Source organism: Trachemys scripta, chromosome 10 (genome assembly GCF_013100865.1).
Source record: "Trachemys scripta elegans isolate TJP31775 chromosome 10, CAS_Tse_1.0, whole genome shotgun sequence".
Classification (NCBI taxonomy): domain Eukaryota; kingdom Metazoa; phylum Chordata; order Testudines; family Emydidae; genus Trachemys; species Trachemys scripta.
This window is the reverse complement of record NC_048307.1, coordinates 71857241-71872656: the sequence shown is the minus strand read 5'-3', so window position 1 is coordinate 71872656 and position 15416 is coordinate 71857241. Positions and strand designations below refer to the sequence as shown.

The window sequence follows — 15416 nt, the reverse complement described above, 5'->3', positions numbered from 1 at the left end:
CAGTTCCTATTGTGCAGAGATGTTAATAGTGGAGTGACTCCAGACATCGATGCCAGGGCTGGTGCTGGTCAATTTAGTTATTAATGACTTGGGAAGGTGGGCGGATAATGATGTGACATTTGCCAATGGCACAACATTATTTAGTGAGTTGGGGCAGGGAGGAGTGGGAGGGACAAAAGTAAATCAGTTGTTGGGCAAGTGAAACTCGTCTTCAGCCAGTTCAAGAAGATGCACATTGGAAGGAGCAATTTAAATTCCTCCAACACAGGAAAAACACAGGGATGGGTTCCGAGTTCCCTGTATCCTCTCTGGCACAAAAATCTAGGGTTCACTGTGGACAGCACAGTAAAGATGTCCACTCAGTGCTCATGAAAACAAGTGCCTAAGATTCTGGGATGTAGTTAGATAGCGATTGAGAAGAATACAGGTCTCTCCTTCCTGCTCATGTCTCAATTCTTGGGCAACTAAGGGCTGGTGTGCTGTGGAGTTATAACATCCACCTATCACTGCAAGAGGCAGGAATCCAGTTCTGCTCAAGAGCAACCGCAAGTGACAGAATGGCTCTGACAAAAGGGGACACACACTCCCTGTCCTTCTTGGCTGGAACAAAGAAGGTTGAGAAGTGGTGCTTTGCTGGGAACCTCAGAGATGCAACAGACCCTATGAGAGAGGGGATGCCTGTCACAAACCCAACCCTAACAAAGTGGTACTTCACCCTGGCCCTTTTGGCTTCCTGCCTGGGGCACAAAGAATGTCAGGGTTTTATATTCTTTGAAATACAGCTAGCAAAGTGACCAGTGCATTAATATCCATGAGAAGCAAAAGGGACAGCCACCTTATTTGTGACTCTGCCAAAACTACTCCAAACTCCAAAGGTTGGGTTGCTGAAGGGTTTTTTTAGTTTGTTTTTTAGTGTGTCTGACATTCTATAGCATCAATAATGCAAACAAAGAGGAAATCATATTTGCGGAATATTAATGCATGGATGTCCAAAGCAAAACACAATACCGATTACTTTTTATATGAGGCCGCCAAGTTTGATTTTCTTTGGTGTTAAATTGGTCAATCATATTCTTTCCATAGTCAAAAATGACACCGTGACCTTCTCTGTAACCTTGGAGGCAACCCTTCCAGCTGTATTCTAAGTGGGGATAGCAAATAAAAGTTCAAAAAAGAGTTTACAGGCCTGCTTTCAGAGATTCTGAGGACACACAAATCCAGCTGAAGTCAACGGGAGCTGCATAAGAATATAAGAACAGCCATACTGGGTCAGACCAAAGGTCCATCTAGCCCCATATCCTGTCCGCTGACAGTGGCCAATGCCAGGTGCCCCAGAGGGAATGAACAGAACAGGTAATCATCATGTGATCCATCCCCTGTCACTCACTCCCAGCTTCTGGCAAACAGAGGCTAGGGGCACCATTCCTGCCCATCCTGGCTAATAGCCATTGATGGACCTATCCTCCACAAATTTATCTAATTATTTTTTGAACCCTGTTATAGTCTTGGCCTTCACAACATCCTCTGGCAAGGAGTTCCACAGGTTGACTGCGTTGTGTGAAAAAATACTTCCTTTTGTTTGTTTTAAACCTGCTGCCTATTCGTTTCATTTGGGGGCTTCTAGTTCTTGTGTTATGAGAAGGAGTAAATAACACTTCTTTATTTACTTTCTCCACACCAGTCATGATTTTACTGACCTCTATCATAGCCCCACTTTGTCATCTCTTTTCCAAGCTGAAAAAGTCCCTGGCTTACTAAGCTCTCCTCATATGGAAGCTGTTCCATACCCCTAATAATTTTTGTTGTCCTTTTCTGAACCTTTTCCAATTCCATATATATATTTTTGAGATGAGGTGGCCACATCTTCACACAGTGTTCAAGATGTGGGTGTACCATGGATTTATATAGAGGCAATATGATATTTTCTGTCTTATCATCAATCCCTTTTTTAATGATGCATGCACTACCTCTGAAAATGAAGCTCTTGACTCTATAGTCACTTCTATCCAGGGATCTTAGAGCACTTCACAAACAATAAACTTCTTTAACAAACATTTTTTCATGAAAGGAATTTCTAGAAATATGATGGAGATTTTGCCTTAGGGGTTTGCCACTGAGAGCCTGACATTTTGTCCTTTTTGCCTAGAATTTTTGCTATTGGTTATAGACATATATGAGTTTGGAGATGAACAAGAACAAGGCATAAAGAATAGCTAGAATGCAAGATACACCCTCAAGTCCTAACATTTTCCAGCTGACAGTGCTTGTCTACACAGAGGTAATCAAAAGAACTAGGTGACTTCACTGGGTACCTACTAATGCCTGTTGAGAGCATGGTCTCTAGCACACAAGGGAGGAGAAGGCAGTTCCGCTTCTGTACCTCTCAGCCCTGGAAACTTTTGCTGCTGAAGCTACTCTTAAAGAAAATACCAAGGGTACTTGCTCCTACCTTGCAGTTTGGATTTAACAGCCAGAGCAAAGAAATAAGGAGTTTGGAGACTTCTCTTGCAATGGCCTTTGACTTCTGCAGAATGAACTATGTGAACTCCTTTAATTCATGCATCTTTTGTCTAGTGCTCACAGTTTAAATAGTTAGCCTCTGGGTTGGCTGGTTAACACTAGATGCAGCCGGTTGGCAGCAGCTGTGAGAGTGAGCGGCATGGCTCACCGTATCGGGTCTGATCAGTGCCCTCGTTTGGAGTTAATCAGAGAGAGACGCTAACAGCCACTGGTTAACCAGTTCCTTTTAACTATGACTGTCTGCTTGTGGATACATGGCAGGACCTGTTTGTCAATAGCAAAGAGCCTTTCATCCCCCTGATTTAAATACCTTGGGGGGATTAAAAAAAAATATGGGCTAAAACTCCTGTCACTTTAGCAGAACAGAAAACCTGTCTCAGCAGGAATGGCCTGGATGAGGTCAGAGCCGCGTTCTGCTGAGGTAAAAAAACCACAGTAGCTTGCCAGGCTCTTCCCCTTCTTCTCATAGAGGGGGGTGGGACACCCTTGGTTTCAGCTGGGATTTACAGGAGATATCCCACACGCATCACAATGAGCTTTGCTGTAAAATTCACTGCACAGAGGTTAATCTAGATGTCAACATTGCCTGACAGCAGTGAAATTACTCCAGGGCAGTGCTCCTTCTGAAGTCTTAATATAACAGTCAATTCCATCCTGCCTGCAGGAAATGAAAGTTTTCTGCTTTGTGTGCGGAATCATTCAGCGCCAATTTTCTCACTGTTTGAAGTCCAAACTGTGGTCTTCAGATTCACCTCACATTAAGACTTTCGCTCAGTTGACAAAGTCTGTTTGTCACTCCCAGAGAACTACAAGGACAGAAAGGAAAAGTGTGTGTGTGGAGTGGCGGGGGGTTGGGTTTGAGGGAATCTTATCGCACCTACACCAGCCAAATCACAGGGCTTGTGCCAGTCCTATTTTTTCTGAAGGAAGCGAATGCAGCAACTTCACTTATCTAAATATCAAGCAGCAAAGATCTGGGAGGTTGGAAACCAACAGAGAGCCAGCGTGCGCAAAAGAAAAAAAATTTCAGACCTCCCAATGCTATGATTTCCTTCACAGAGCCATTTCAGTCATCTCCTGCTGGGCTCTTGTCTTAAGAAGCCAGTAGTTCTGCAGCTAAACACCTCTTCAGAACAGCTGCTGAACTCTGGGCTTCAGGTTTTAGAATCAGTCACTTTTTTTGTCTGGGAGATCAGTTCCCATAGGGGATCCCTGAGTGTCAATGGGAGTTATGTGATAATCATCCATTTCCTTTGAGGACTGTTATAGCTGGTTGTTTTAGAAGAAGACAGAGGCTGTAAAGAAGCCTTGCGAAATTGTGGCTAGTGGGAAACCACAGAAGCTAGAGATGAAAATGACCTATAAGATCACTTAGCCTGTCTCCTGGGGTCCAAAGCAAGATTGTTCCCCACAATTTTCTAGCATAGTTTTAAAAGTCGCAAGCAATGAGACTTCCACCACTTTGGTTGGGAACCTGTTCCACTGCCTCATGTTGTACAGACAAGGAACAAGGGGCATGAAAGTGACTGAAGGATGCACTGTTACGTCTGCATCCCACTGGGAGCAGAGACTACATACGCCTGTGCCATTTGCGACACTATAGTCTCCCACTCGGGGGAGGAGGATGTCTTCAAACACATTCACTCGGCTAGACACAGGACCTGCAAGGTCCCAGCCAGGAGCATGGTTTCTAGCAGTGATTCTGGAGAAGAGCTAAGCAAGTTTTTCCACTTAACCATTATGCTAATTGGGCACAAAGTGACATGCTCCCCCTGCAATTTCTTCTCCTTTGCAAACCGACAGCATACTCATCCCAAAGGTGCAGGTTCATCCTGTTCCTTTAAAAGGACACAGTAGCACAGCAGAGCGTTTGGGGATGTGCCTTTGCACCGATCCAAAGCATGTACCTGCCTAGTGCTTTTCTTGGCATGGGCGTCCTGTCTTCCCACAATGCGCAGGGCACAATTGTATGGCGCCATCAGACCCGATCACCGGCCAACCGCCCCGCCCCGTCAGCTCCCTCTGCATGTGAAAATCCACATGTAGAGAAACGTGAGTAGGTGTCTCAAAAGCAGAGAGGAGCCATTGCAGGGGAGCAACTAAACAGCATAGAACAGAACCCAGGCTCTTCCTGGTAAACAGGAGGGACTGCTTCCCAGCCAAGACCTGGCCCATGCAAGGTGAATGACCCAAGTGCTAAATATCCTGTCAGAGATTAAATCCTCCCCCTCTTTGTACAAAAAATACTAAAGTCTTAAACAAAGTCCTGATGAATGGAAAGCCAAGGGGGCAAGCTATTCTTTCTGGTGGGTGTGTCTGTCTTCTCAACAACTGGTTCTTCCCTGCCCCGAAACTGGCACGTCCTCATATGACAGATACTCTAGGCTCTCCCTCGCATTCTCAGTCAGGTTTCTGTAGGCTAGGCCTCAGCATGGCACCACTGCCAGCTTCCCATTTAGTGATGTGCAACTGAGCTTCAGGTGCTAAGCCCCAGGAGAGGTGAACATATGTAACTGTACAGGAAGGCACTGGGCATGGGCCACAGTCTTAGTCTAGTAAACTGGTACAGCTGCCCCAGAGGAGGGGGAAGCCCTGTACTGGGCCACCCTGAGGTGTAAAAGTCACCTGCAGAGAGCAAGGAGGGCCTTCTCTGTCAGTACATTTGGCTACTAGCCTTGAATGCAACATTTTTCACTCACAGCCTGTAAAATGAGAGTCACCATTGGGTGCCGGAAGTGAACTGCCTCGTTATAAAAATAAATACGCAACTGTAATAAAACTGCCTAAGACCCCAGCTCTGAACAGAACACACTTTAGATGAGATTCACCAATGACAAATAAATACACCCAACGAACCACAGCGCTTAAATCAATTCCTTCTTCACTTACCTGCCGAGACCCGGGTTCTGTGTTTCTGCAGTTACAGTTGCTGATATCGCTAGTACATTAGGCAGCAAATGCACTTGGGTCCTGACAGGTAAAAGCCTTTCTTCAGAAGAGAAAACAGCAGCCTTAGCTTTGGATTTCCCTGCCTTTGTCCGTGAAAGGTTTAATATTGCTCAGGCCTTGTACTGCTTGTATTTCAGACCAGAAAAGCTCACAACACAGCACAATTCAGACCCCTGCCGGCTGGTGACCTTTGCTTTTGCTTTTTTGCCAATGTTTGCCCAGAATTATAGCCTCATTTTCCTGTAGTCCCAGTCACACAATTTATTTTTTGCTTATTTCAGTTTCTACCATCACCACCACTTGGGATTTAATATAACACTAGCCCTTCCCAATACAACTATGGTTTACTTAACCCAAGTAGTGCACTGGACTTGTAAAACTGTCCCCTTCCTTACGAGGCCTTTTCCAAGCGCTGTCTGAGACAGCTTATTCTACCCACTACAGGAGAGAGGCAGTTGGCTGAGCTTTGAGGATCACATTTTCAAAAGCAGCCTCTATAATGGAACCCCAACATTTTCACACTTGCTTTTGCACATATATTCCTCCACACTGAAGTTTGTGCATGCCATTTTTCACACCCAACTTCATGCAAATTCAAAACCTTGAACTCACATGCATGTGCCAGGTGATCAGGTTTGCACATATAACGCACATAATGACCATCCAAGTCTGGTGGTGTGTGCAAAAACTGGAGTGTAGAAAGCTGTGTGAGCAACAATACAGGCATGCAAAATAGGAGGCTGACTTCAAGAGCTGGGGTTGAGCGCTCGATGGCCCACCCTCAAGAAGTATCTGCTTCACCTAAATGTTAGAAATGGGAAATCACAGAAGATATGAGCGGAAAAAACATGAGGTCACTGAGACCACAACCCAGGGCCAACCACAGCACAGCTCCAGTGCCCTCATACCCAGCAGGTTTCCATCTAGGTGAAACCCTTGAAGGGATTTGCCTGGGTTAATCTTTTCCCTAAGTAAAAGTGCCCCACTGCCAGTGCAAGGAAGGGCAACATCCTGTTCTCAGCTAAGGTCCAGGACCTCCCTTGGGTCTGGCCCACCTCCCCTTTCACAAGGCATTCGGGACCAGCTCAATGAACGGAGGGGAGTAATGGGAATGCCCTGGTACGGGGATGTGGGGACGGGAATTGAAATAAGCCTAAACCAGAGCCAACTGCTGTCCTTGGGGCATGACACGAGTAACCAGGCTGGGGGAGAGCTCTGGCGTTCCTGGCAGCAGAGCAATAGCTAACCCTCTTCATAGGGGGAGTGAATGGAGGATCTGCACAATGTTGGAGTCACTTGTGCCTCCCTTGTCCACAAAGGCACCCACATTCTAGAGTAGATCTTTGCTTTGAGGCACACTGCATGAGTTTCCCCAAATCCTGCGCTTTGACATATTGGGACCACACAGGCTTCACAGCCATCAGGAACGTCTGATCCTGTGGTGGGTGAAAGACCTACCCATGCAGACTAAAGGGGCTCCGTATTAATTCCGGCAAATTCAGGAGACTCCTGGTATGTTCCCCTATAACTTGGCCCAGCGTCCTTCCCAACTCCCGCAGCATGTCTGCAACTATTTCCTCTCACCCGTACAGAAACAAAACAAACAAAAGCAAAACCAGACACCCACAGGCCCAAAGCAGCGGCAGCAGGGGAATCATGACTCCATTCCATGGTATCAACCCTGCTTTGCTTTTTTACTGAGCAGCTGCTCAAAACAAGCTTTGACAAGAGAACCTTTCCCCAATGCCATAATTGCATTTGGTGGGGCTAAGAATAGGGCATCTGACAGCCTGAATCTCAGTGTCGGGAGCTTAACAGCTTTCAGGGGACAACATCCTCTCCTTTCATTAGACCAGTTATTAATAACCATGCTGCATTCAGGCCTGATGTCTTTCCTTGCTCCTGCCCTCACCTTGCTCAGGTGCCCACACACAGAGCTGGCTTGGGGAATTCACCACTCATGGGACGGGGGAGGGGAAATCCCTGGTTTGCAGCAGAGCTGCATGGTGGGATGCTCCTGAATTTAACATGGAATTGGGGGGTCTATGAGTGCTATGACTGGGGGAAGGGGTTTGAAGGGTTAGTTAAATGGGCGGAGGGGGAGGGGAGAGACTGGATGGCCCCCTCACCAAAGCCAGCTCCCATTGTCCAGCTGCCCCAGGAGAACAAAGCCATGCAGAGTGTGGGGGGAGTGGTGCACCAGACTGTGGTTTCTCTATGATCTCTGGGGCCATTAACACCCCTTCCCTGCCTGTCCTCCTGCCAACAGCTCAGTTCTGTTATCCAAAGTGACCCGTAAACAATCACGCAGCATTGTAACGCCAACAGCCCCGCACGCTGCCCCGACTCCCGAGTCTGCTGCACTGGCCTTGGCCGTTACCGCCGAGCACTGACAGATCCTGGTTTTTGTAAGGCAGGCCGAAGAGTCACATTTTGTCTCCACTCCCCTCGCCAATGCCTTTATTACAGCAAGCACCGCCTCAGCCAAATAAGCCACTGCACCCATCCCTCTCCAGCAGCCTTCGCCCCTGCAGACTCCACTCCACTAGCACCAGAGAGGCCTTCCCCTGGATCTGCTTACTTCCCCTCCCTGTACCAGGGCCCCCTCCTCTGATTTAAGCCAAGACAGCTCCAGATAAATGGGGTGATGGTAGGGGGGAGGGGATGGGGGTGTCCTCTGTGCAGCACGCCACAACTACGTCGCCAGCTGGACAGAAGGATCCTTTCTCGAATGTAGCCTGCTCTGTTGATTGCTCTGGACCAGGGATGCTGGGGGAGAGGGGAGGAGAGAAGATCCCCCCATTCCTTCCATGACAAGGGCCACATCCCAACAAGCTATTTCTGGGTCTGCAGCGGTCACCTTTCAGATTCCGCCTTGACAGTGGCTCCCGTGCTCCAGGCTCCTCCTGGCTAGAGCTGCCAAGCGGCACATTCTCCCCTCGTCCTCCATTAGCTGCAGGAGAAACGAACCAGAAACGTTTGTTTCCCAGGCCTGCTTCGAGCAGGAGTCCGTCTCTGAGGAAGCCTTTCGCCAGGAGGTTGATTCCTTTTATTGATGGGGGCCTGGGACAGGGCCTGCTTCTCTCCCCCTCCCCTGGCTGTCCCTGTCCCCTTGGCCAGGCCTTTGTCCTCATTGACATGCAAGGCTGGCCTCAGTGGCCATTTGCTGAGCTGTCTCCTCGGGAAGGAACCACCTTCCCCTCCCCCAGCTCCCCAGGCTGCCAGTGGAGCTATTCTTCAGCCTCTGCATTTTCACAGCAGCTCAAAGGCAGATGCATCAATCCTTTCAGGGCCTGGAGACGTGAGGGGAATGTCAACAGGGCCTGGGCAGGTGCTGATAGGTTCCCAGCCATCTCCCAGACCCCTTCGTTTCCCCTGCACCCCCCACCCCTTTGGCAGGTACTGGATGAAGGGAGAGGGGGGTGGATGGTGGGGGCGGGGGAAAGAGAGGAGGGGCAGCATGGCATACTAACCCTGAAGAGCACCCCTGTGGCAGTGCCAGTCAGTCCCCAGCCAGATGACAAACTACAGCCTTTGAACACACCCTGGGGGAAAGCCCTGATTTCAGCGCCGTTGCGCCAGGGATGAATTTGGCCCATCTGTATGGCGGGGGCTCTCCTCACATCTCTATTGTGTCCCCTGGCAAAAGAAGCAGGGCGGAGGGTTTTGCTTTCAAAACCGCCCCCTATTTGGGGGCGATGCATGGGCTGGGTGCCTGTCCCCCATGCCGAAGTGCGGTCAAAGCATCCTTAGAATGGCACAGGCCCCCCCCCAACTCTGCTCTCTGTATGGCTCTCCCAGGCAGCTGCTCTGGTCCCCGGCACTGATCCCCAGAATCTGACAAAGGGTTGGCGCTGGGCAATAGAAAGGTTCAGTTCCTCTTGTCTGTGTTCTGTGGGAGGGTGGCTGTTTCTCGTGTGTGGTTTACCCGTAGGTGCCGCGATCCTTTACTGTATGTTCCGAAAGCCTTGAGTCTCTACATTTAAGAATTGGCAAATTAGAAAAATTGTCCTGCAATGTCAAAAGGAGGAAAAGGGTGGAGCTGGGCGGGCGGAATTGCAAGTTCCTCCAGGGGCACTGCCCTGGCTCAGCGCCCGAACGCCCGGGGCGGGGGAGGGAACTGAGTCACACATTCAGTGCATATCTTACAAACGGGGCAGGGCCTCCTCCCAGAGCTTTTCTCTGCGCTAGCAAGAGTCTTGAGCTCGGCACGAGCGGACAAAGCACAGCAGGGTCATGTTTCACTGCTCCACAGCTTGGGGGAAAAGATTCCTCCTTTTTTTTGTTTAAGTACTTTACGTTTCTTCTCTTCTTTTTTGTTTTGTTTTGTAAAGTCTTATAGTTTCTGTAACAGCAGCTTCTTTCTGTATTGGTGTGGAAGGTATATATATCTATATCTATATATCTATAAATATATATAAGCCAAACTGCCTTACAGGTTGTTTTTTTTGTTTTGTTTTGTTTTGTTTTTCAGTGTTGTATGTGTAGCAGGCACTTGAGTTTATATGAAGATGTTTGCTTGGGGGCTGAAAGGGTCGGGGAGAAGAGGAGGTGGGGAGGGTGGAGGAAGGAAGGAGCAGGAACTTTTGACAAGTGGCCACTGCTAGCCAAGGATGTCCAGGTAGATTGGTGTGGCCTTGCCAAGAGCATGAAGGATCTTGTAGATTTCCTTGATGTTGAGCCGCTGCTGAGGTTCCCTCTGCCAGCAGCCCAACATGATGTCATAAACCTCCTTGGGACAAACTCGAGGCCTCTCCAAGACTCGGCCTTGGGTGATGCACTCGATGACCTGAAACGCAGAACAGAGAGGGTGAGTCCCACACAACAACGCGCCGAGAATGTCCCTTTGCCGAATCTGCTTAGCCCTGGATGGTAACCAACATTTCATCAGAGCACTAATGAGTCGGCAGATCCCTCTGATTTGAGGTGTGCGGGCTCCCAGCTGGTGATATGCAGCAACAGATTCTCAGCACCTGCCTCCTGCTTTGCAGTTGCAGTTTTGCAATCTCAATGAAATACACTTTTGATTTTGCAACCACTATTAACTCCAGGCACAACTGCTCCCAGTTTGACACCTCATTACCTGACTGTACCTATGGACCAGAAGGCTTAGTCAAAGAAGGAGTCCAATGGTAATTTATATAGTGGAGAGGCTGAACCTGAAAGTGATATGTCAGTTTTTCCTGATGGTCTAAGAAAAAGTTAATTTTTTTAATATAATCAGTCTCCCCGCCCCCCCGAAAATAAAAGCCTTTTCCATGGTGAAACCCAGGAAAATTCTACTAGGGGGATTTCAAAGCATCATCTCCCACCTGCCTCTCCCAGGGCAAACTTGTCTAATTGTTGATGTTTGAAAGCAGAAAAAAGAACACCATTTCATCTTGGATCAAATTCATGATGGAAGGAAATCTTGCAAATGTTCACACCTCGCTCTAGGTCAGGTCGTTGCCGCTAATGAGAAATTTGCAAGCAGCTCGTGCAGCAAGAAATGGTGTCTTTAGAGTGACTCCAGGGAAAAACAATTCCCCAAGCACCTGCTTTTTGAATCCTGCTTGCCAGAGAAAAAGATGTAAAGGGGGAAAAAAGTGACTTGTCAGAGAGCTGTTATCACTGACTAGCCCCCTGTTTGGGAAGTGATGTGTCCCGGCACTGCGGGATCTGAGTGACCCGACACACGCTGCAGATAAACACAGATCCCAAACTGTGGGAGGCAAGTAGACCAGCAAGGGAGGGCCTGAAGTTTATCATTTGTGACTAGTAATGGGGCCCGGCACCCATCCAAACAGATAGTTATCGCTCTGATGTTTGCATAGACATAGCAAAAGGAGAAGCGATTAGGAGGAGCTGCTGATGGGAGGGCAATGGAAATGCAGTGCTGCAGACAAGGCTCCATCACCATACAGCTGATGGCAGAGTCAACTTTCAGACCCTTGGTGGAGCAGGCAGAAAGACATGAACTAGGACCACTAAAAAGCTTCCTGTATTCGAAAGACCCAGGGTAAACCCCTATCTCTAGAGAGGCAGCAAAGTTTAGATTTAGCCAGTAGGGCTCGCTTTGGGTCTTCAGGTGGTCTTTCAGTAGCCATGTGCCCTATTCCATCTTCCCCTCAGAGAGGGTCTCTTCTAGTGTTTAGCAGAATGTCTAAAAATGCTCATTTTAACTTTAACCGGCCAACAGCCAGACAAAATCTAGACTCATGTCCCCTGTAGATGTCCCGGAGTGGAGAAGGTGTGTCCCAGACCTAATCATCCTCATTAAAAGTGACAGTCTAATATCTGGTGGAGTCAGTTCTCCAGAGGCCCTTGGACTTTGCATGAGTCTCCATAGCTTGCTTCTAACCAGCAGGCCAACAGCAAACACGTCCCTAACATTTGGGAAGATGAATGTGCAATGTTTTGCACAGGTTGCCTGTGAATTCTCTCCTTTGAGGAGAAAAGGGAAAGGGACAGAGGATGGGGTCACGTAGAGATGGAGGTGACAATGGGTAAAAGTCACCCTGTCTGGATGTAGCAGTACTATTCCTAGCCCAACAGTACCAGCTTTATATGTTCAAAGCACTGTTTAAGGTTATTAGATGGGTTAGTTTGATTATCCCCATTTCACAGACGGGGAAACTAAGACAGGTGCAGAGACATTTGTGTGGTCTGGGTTCCAGCAGGACAGCTCATCCATGTGGGATGTATGCACGCTTATTTGTGTGCGTGTGTATTTATCTCCAAGGCAAATGCAAGAGTAGCTCATTAAGTATCATAACAAATGGCTTCTGTGATCATTTCTCTCACCCTTTGTGTCTCTAAAACGTTTGTGCGTGCTGCTTTGGGAAGTGCACTGAACTCACAAATGGGCAAGTATTAGCGATGTAAAGAAGCACCTTGGATAGTCCCTCTCTGCACTCACTCAATTAAGGGATCTGTGTCCGGAAAGCAGAAAATGCACATTTCTTGTTAAAAGAGGTAACATTTCTGAAATCCATTAGACACACCATCGGATAAAAATGTGCACGTTTCCCGGGCACAGCTCTGTCACTGCACTCAAACGTGAGCTGGACCACTGCCTGCTGTTCCAGACCCTCCTCTCCTGGATGTAACTTGAGCCTGACCTGCAGCAACCCCTACGAATCCCAGTTCTGAGCATGCTTCTGTGCTTATCTAGCCAAACAGTGTGGTGGGTATGTCGCTAAATCATGGATTTGGGAATCAAGGGACCTGGGATCTATTCCCAGCTCTGTCACTGTGTCAGGCTCTGTGCCTCAGTTTCCCTATCTGTGAAATAGGAATAATAGTTATCCCTCTGAAAAGTGCTTTAAATGCTATGCCGAAAAAGATCATAAGAGTGGCAAGCATTAATTACCACTGTTATTGTGAACATCCGCGAGGTGACCATCAAACTCGATGCACTGATTGCTCTGAAAGCATTGTTGCAAAGATGGCAATGGAAGAACAGCCCTTCTCCCCGTGAGCAATAATGTTCCATTTTTATGGTCAGATCTGTCCCTCCCGCATTCACCCGCAGCTCCCACTGGGGTCAATGGGAGTTGTACATGAACATACAAGGGAAGTGCCTGGACCATAGTGTTTGCTGTGCATTGGTATTTCCCAAATTTCCCCCCCTCTTTGGGGTGCACATTGAATGGCCTGACTCAGCTTTCTATAAAATACTGGGGTCCACCCCATTCCTGCACCTCCCCACCTGCAGCCCTCGCTATGACCAACATTTTACATGCCCCAGGTTGGGAATTCTGCTGGAAATAATTTACTTGCAACGGGCTGCTGCTTAAAGCCAGCCAACTCAGTGCCAGTGTGGGGCGCATTAGCCCTCCATGTAACCTTACTTTACTTGTGACTGATTCAAACCCAGGAGGAAGGGGCAGGGGTGGGATGGGAGGAATTATGGGTTGGGGGCTCTTCTCAAAGTAAGAGCCTCTGTCAGGCTGCATTTCACAGACAGAAACCATGGCTTCACCTAGCCCTTCCTCTGCGAGGCCATGATGCTGTTATGAACAGTGGCACCCGAGGTGGAGGAAGGCTAGGACTTCCTCCTGAGAATGAGAAAGGTGGTGGTGTACCCTGGCTTCCAAGGTGGATAAGGGAGGCAAAATGACCCACCTCCAGGTCTCAAAGTGACCGAAACATCCTGCAACAAGCATGCTAAGCCCCTTTTCATCATTTCTCGTCTCCCCTCCACTCCCCAGCCCAAGATGCCCTGGTTTATCCTGTACCTCTGTGTTTGAGAGCTGGAACCAGGGCTGCTTCCCATATGTGAAGATCTCCCAGAGGATCACCCCAAAGCTCCACACGTCACTCTCTGTTGTGAACTTCCGGTACATGATGCTCTCAGGGGGCATCCAGCGGATGGGCAGCATGGTGTGTCCTCCAACCTGCATGGGGACAAAGGCACAGGCAAATCTGGGTTATCAGAGCCATAAGAGAGGGGAAAGGCTGCACTTAGCTTGCCTAGCCTGTCTGAGCATACACATGGGTAGCCTGCACTAACTCCTCCCTCTAACCCCCACGCACTCACCCATCAATGCAAACTAGCTAATATCATAATATGAGAGATCGGAAGTAAAATATATAGAGATAAATGATCAGCTCCAAAGATTTCCCTCTTCCCAAACCTGACTTACAAAGTAATACAACAAAATGCCTAGAACGTGTTCAACTGCTGATGAAGCAACAAAAGGCAGGAAATATACAGTCTAAACCAAAGCACTATCCTTAGCCTTCCTGGGCCTAGATATTGCAGAATGAATGGCATATTCAGTTTTATGCCTGAAATACATAGAAATACGTACGGCAGAGGTATGTCGATGCTCTTTATAGCTTTCCTGCTGCCTAGGACAGCCTCAAACCGGTTTGGGCTCCTATTAAATAACTGCACAAAGGGGTGTGTACCCAGAAAACTGCACCAGGAATCCACTCAAGCAACTGCAGGTGCAAAAGCACAGTCAGTGGATGAAGGCTTGGCCTTCACACCCTTAGATACCATGGTGATGGGCGCAGCATAAGAACCTGCTCACAAAGTAAAGCCTTCCCCTTCAGAATGTCTGAAATCTGTGGAGCCCTTGAAAGAATAGCCTGAGACTATTCCTCTGAGGAATGCTGGGCAGGGGAAGCATTTCTGGGACAGAGTTCCCCCATCATCAGGACATTTCAGTCCAACCAGGGAAGTACACAAGCCGTGGCAGCAGGAAAGCAGAAGGAATCACCTTGTCCTTGCTAGAGATTTTTGTACAACTAAAGTGTCTGAGCAGAACCAGCTTCTCTCTGTTCTGTCCTTCAATTCAGGAATCACCATCTGCAGAGGAATAACTAATTGATAGGAGTTTTGAACGGCAGGTGTTGAGAGCAGTGTGGCTCCATGTCTCCGGCATTCATCTCTTGTGAGGGCAGAGTGTCCTAGACTACCATTCCTTTCGTACTGATGCTGAGAGACTCCCTTCTGTGTGCGTGTGTCTCTGCACGCGCACGCTTGGGAAGCTCTTTTCATACTATTAGACACCGACCAGTGGAAGCACTAAAGTTCAACCACATGGCAGCTGGAATGAAGCAGCTGGAGTCTTTCTCGGTCTCTGGAGATGAGCAGAGGCAAAGACCGCTGCTTCTTGGGACAGGGGCTGGAGCGCCTGGCCTGAAATTTCAGCAACACGGGGCTGCCTGTGTGCTGCTGCCATTCGTGGAAAGAGGGCTGGTGTACATTTTTGTAAGTAACAAATGACATGAAGATAGTATCCTGACTCCACATCATTGGTTTCCCATCCAAAGAGAAACCATCCTTCCAGGCCTTCGGTTTCAGCTACTGTTCGGTCAAGGGGGCAACAGTACTCAAAAAGAAAAAGCTTTGCAAGTCCCTGCTTTCCTCACAAATTCTCAAAGCTCCCCTGCTTCATGAGATCGCTGCTAGTGCTAAAGCAGTGTCAGTAAAGAGGCAAGCTACAACACTAAGC

At 48.3% G+C, this 15416-nt stretch overlaps 1 protein-coding gene across 2 annotated transcripts in view; it reads right to left on the bottom strand.

The window, feature by feature from the left end:
- Positions 1 to 1889: 1889 nt before the first annotated feature.
- NTRK3 (neurotrophic receptor tyrosine kinase 3) overlaps positions 1890 to 15416 on the bottom strand; it is a 332474-nt gene continuing 318947 nt past the window's right edge. For both annotated transcript variants that reach the window (XM_034783964.1, XM_034783962.1), the window contains 2 exons: positions 13689 to 13847; positions 1890 to 10258 (listed from right to left, as the gene is read on the bottom strand). In XM_034783964.1, coding sequence (XP_034639855.1) covers positions 10073 to 10258; positions 13689 to 13847 — 345 coding nt within the window. In that variant the 3' untranslated portion in view covers positions 1890 to 10072. The remainder of the gene's footprint in view (positions 10259 to 13688; positions 13848 to 15416) is intronic.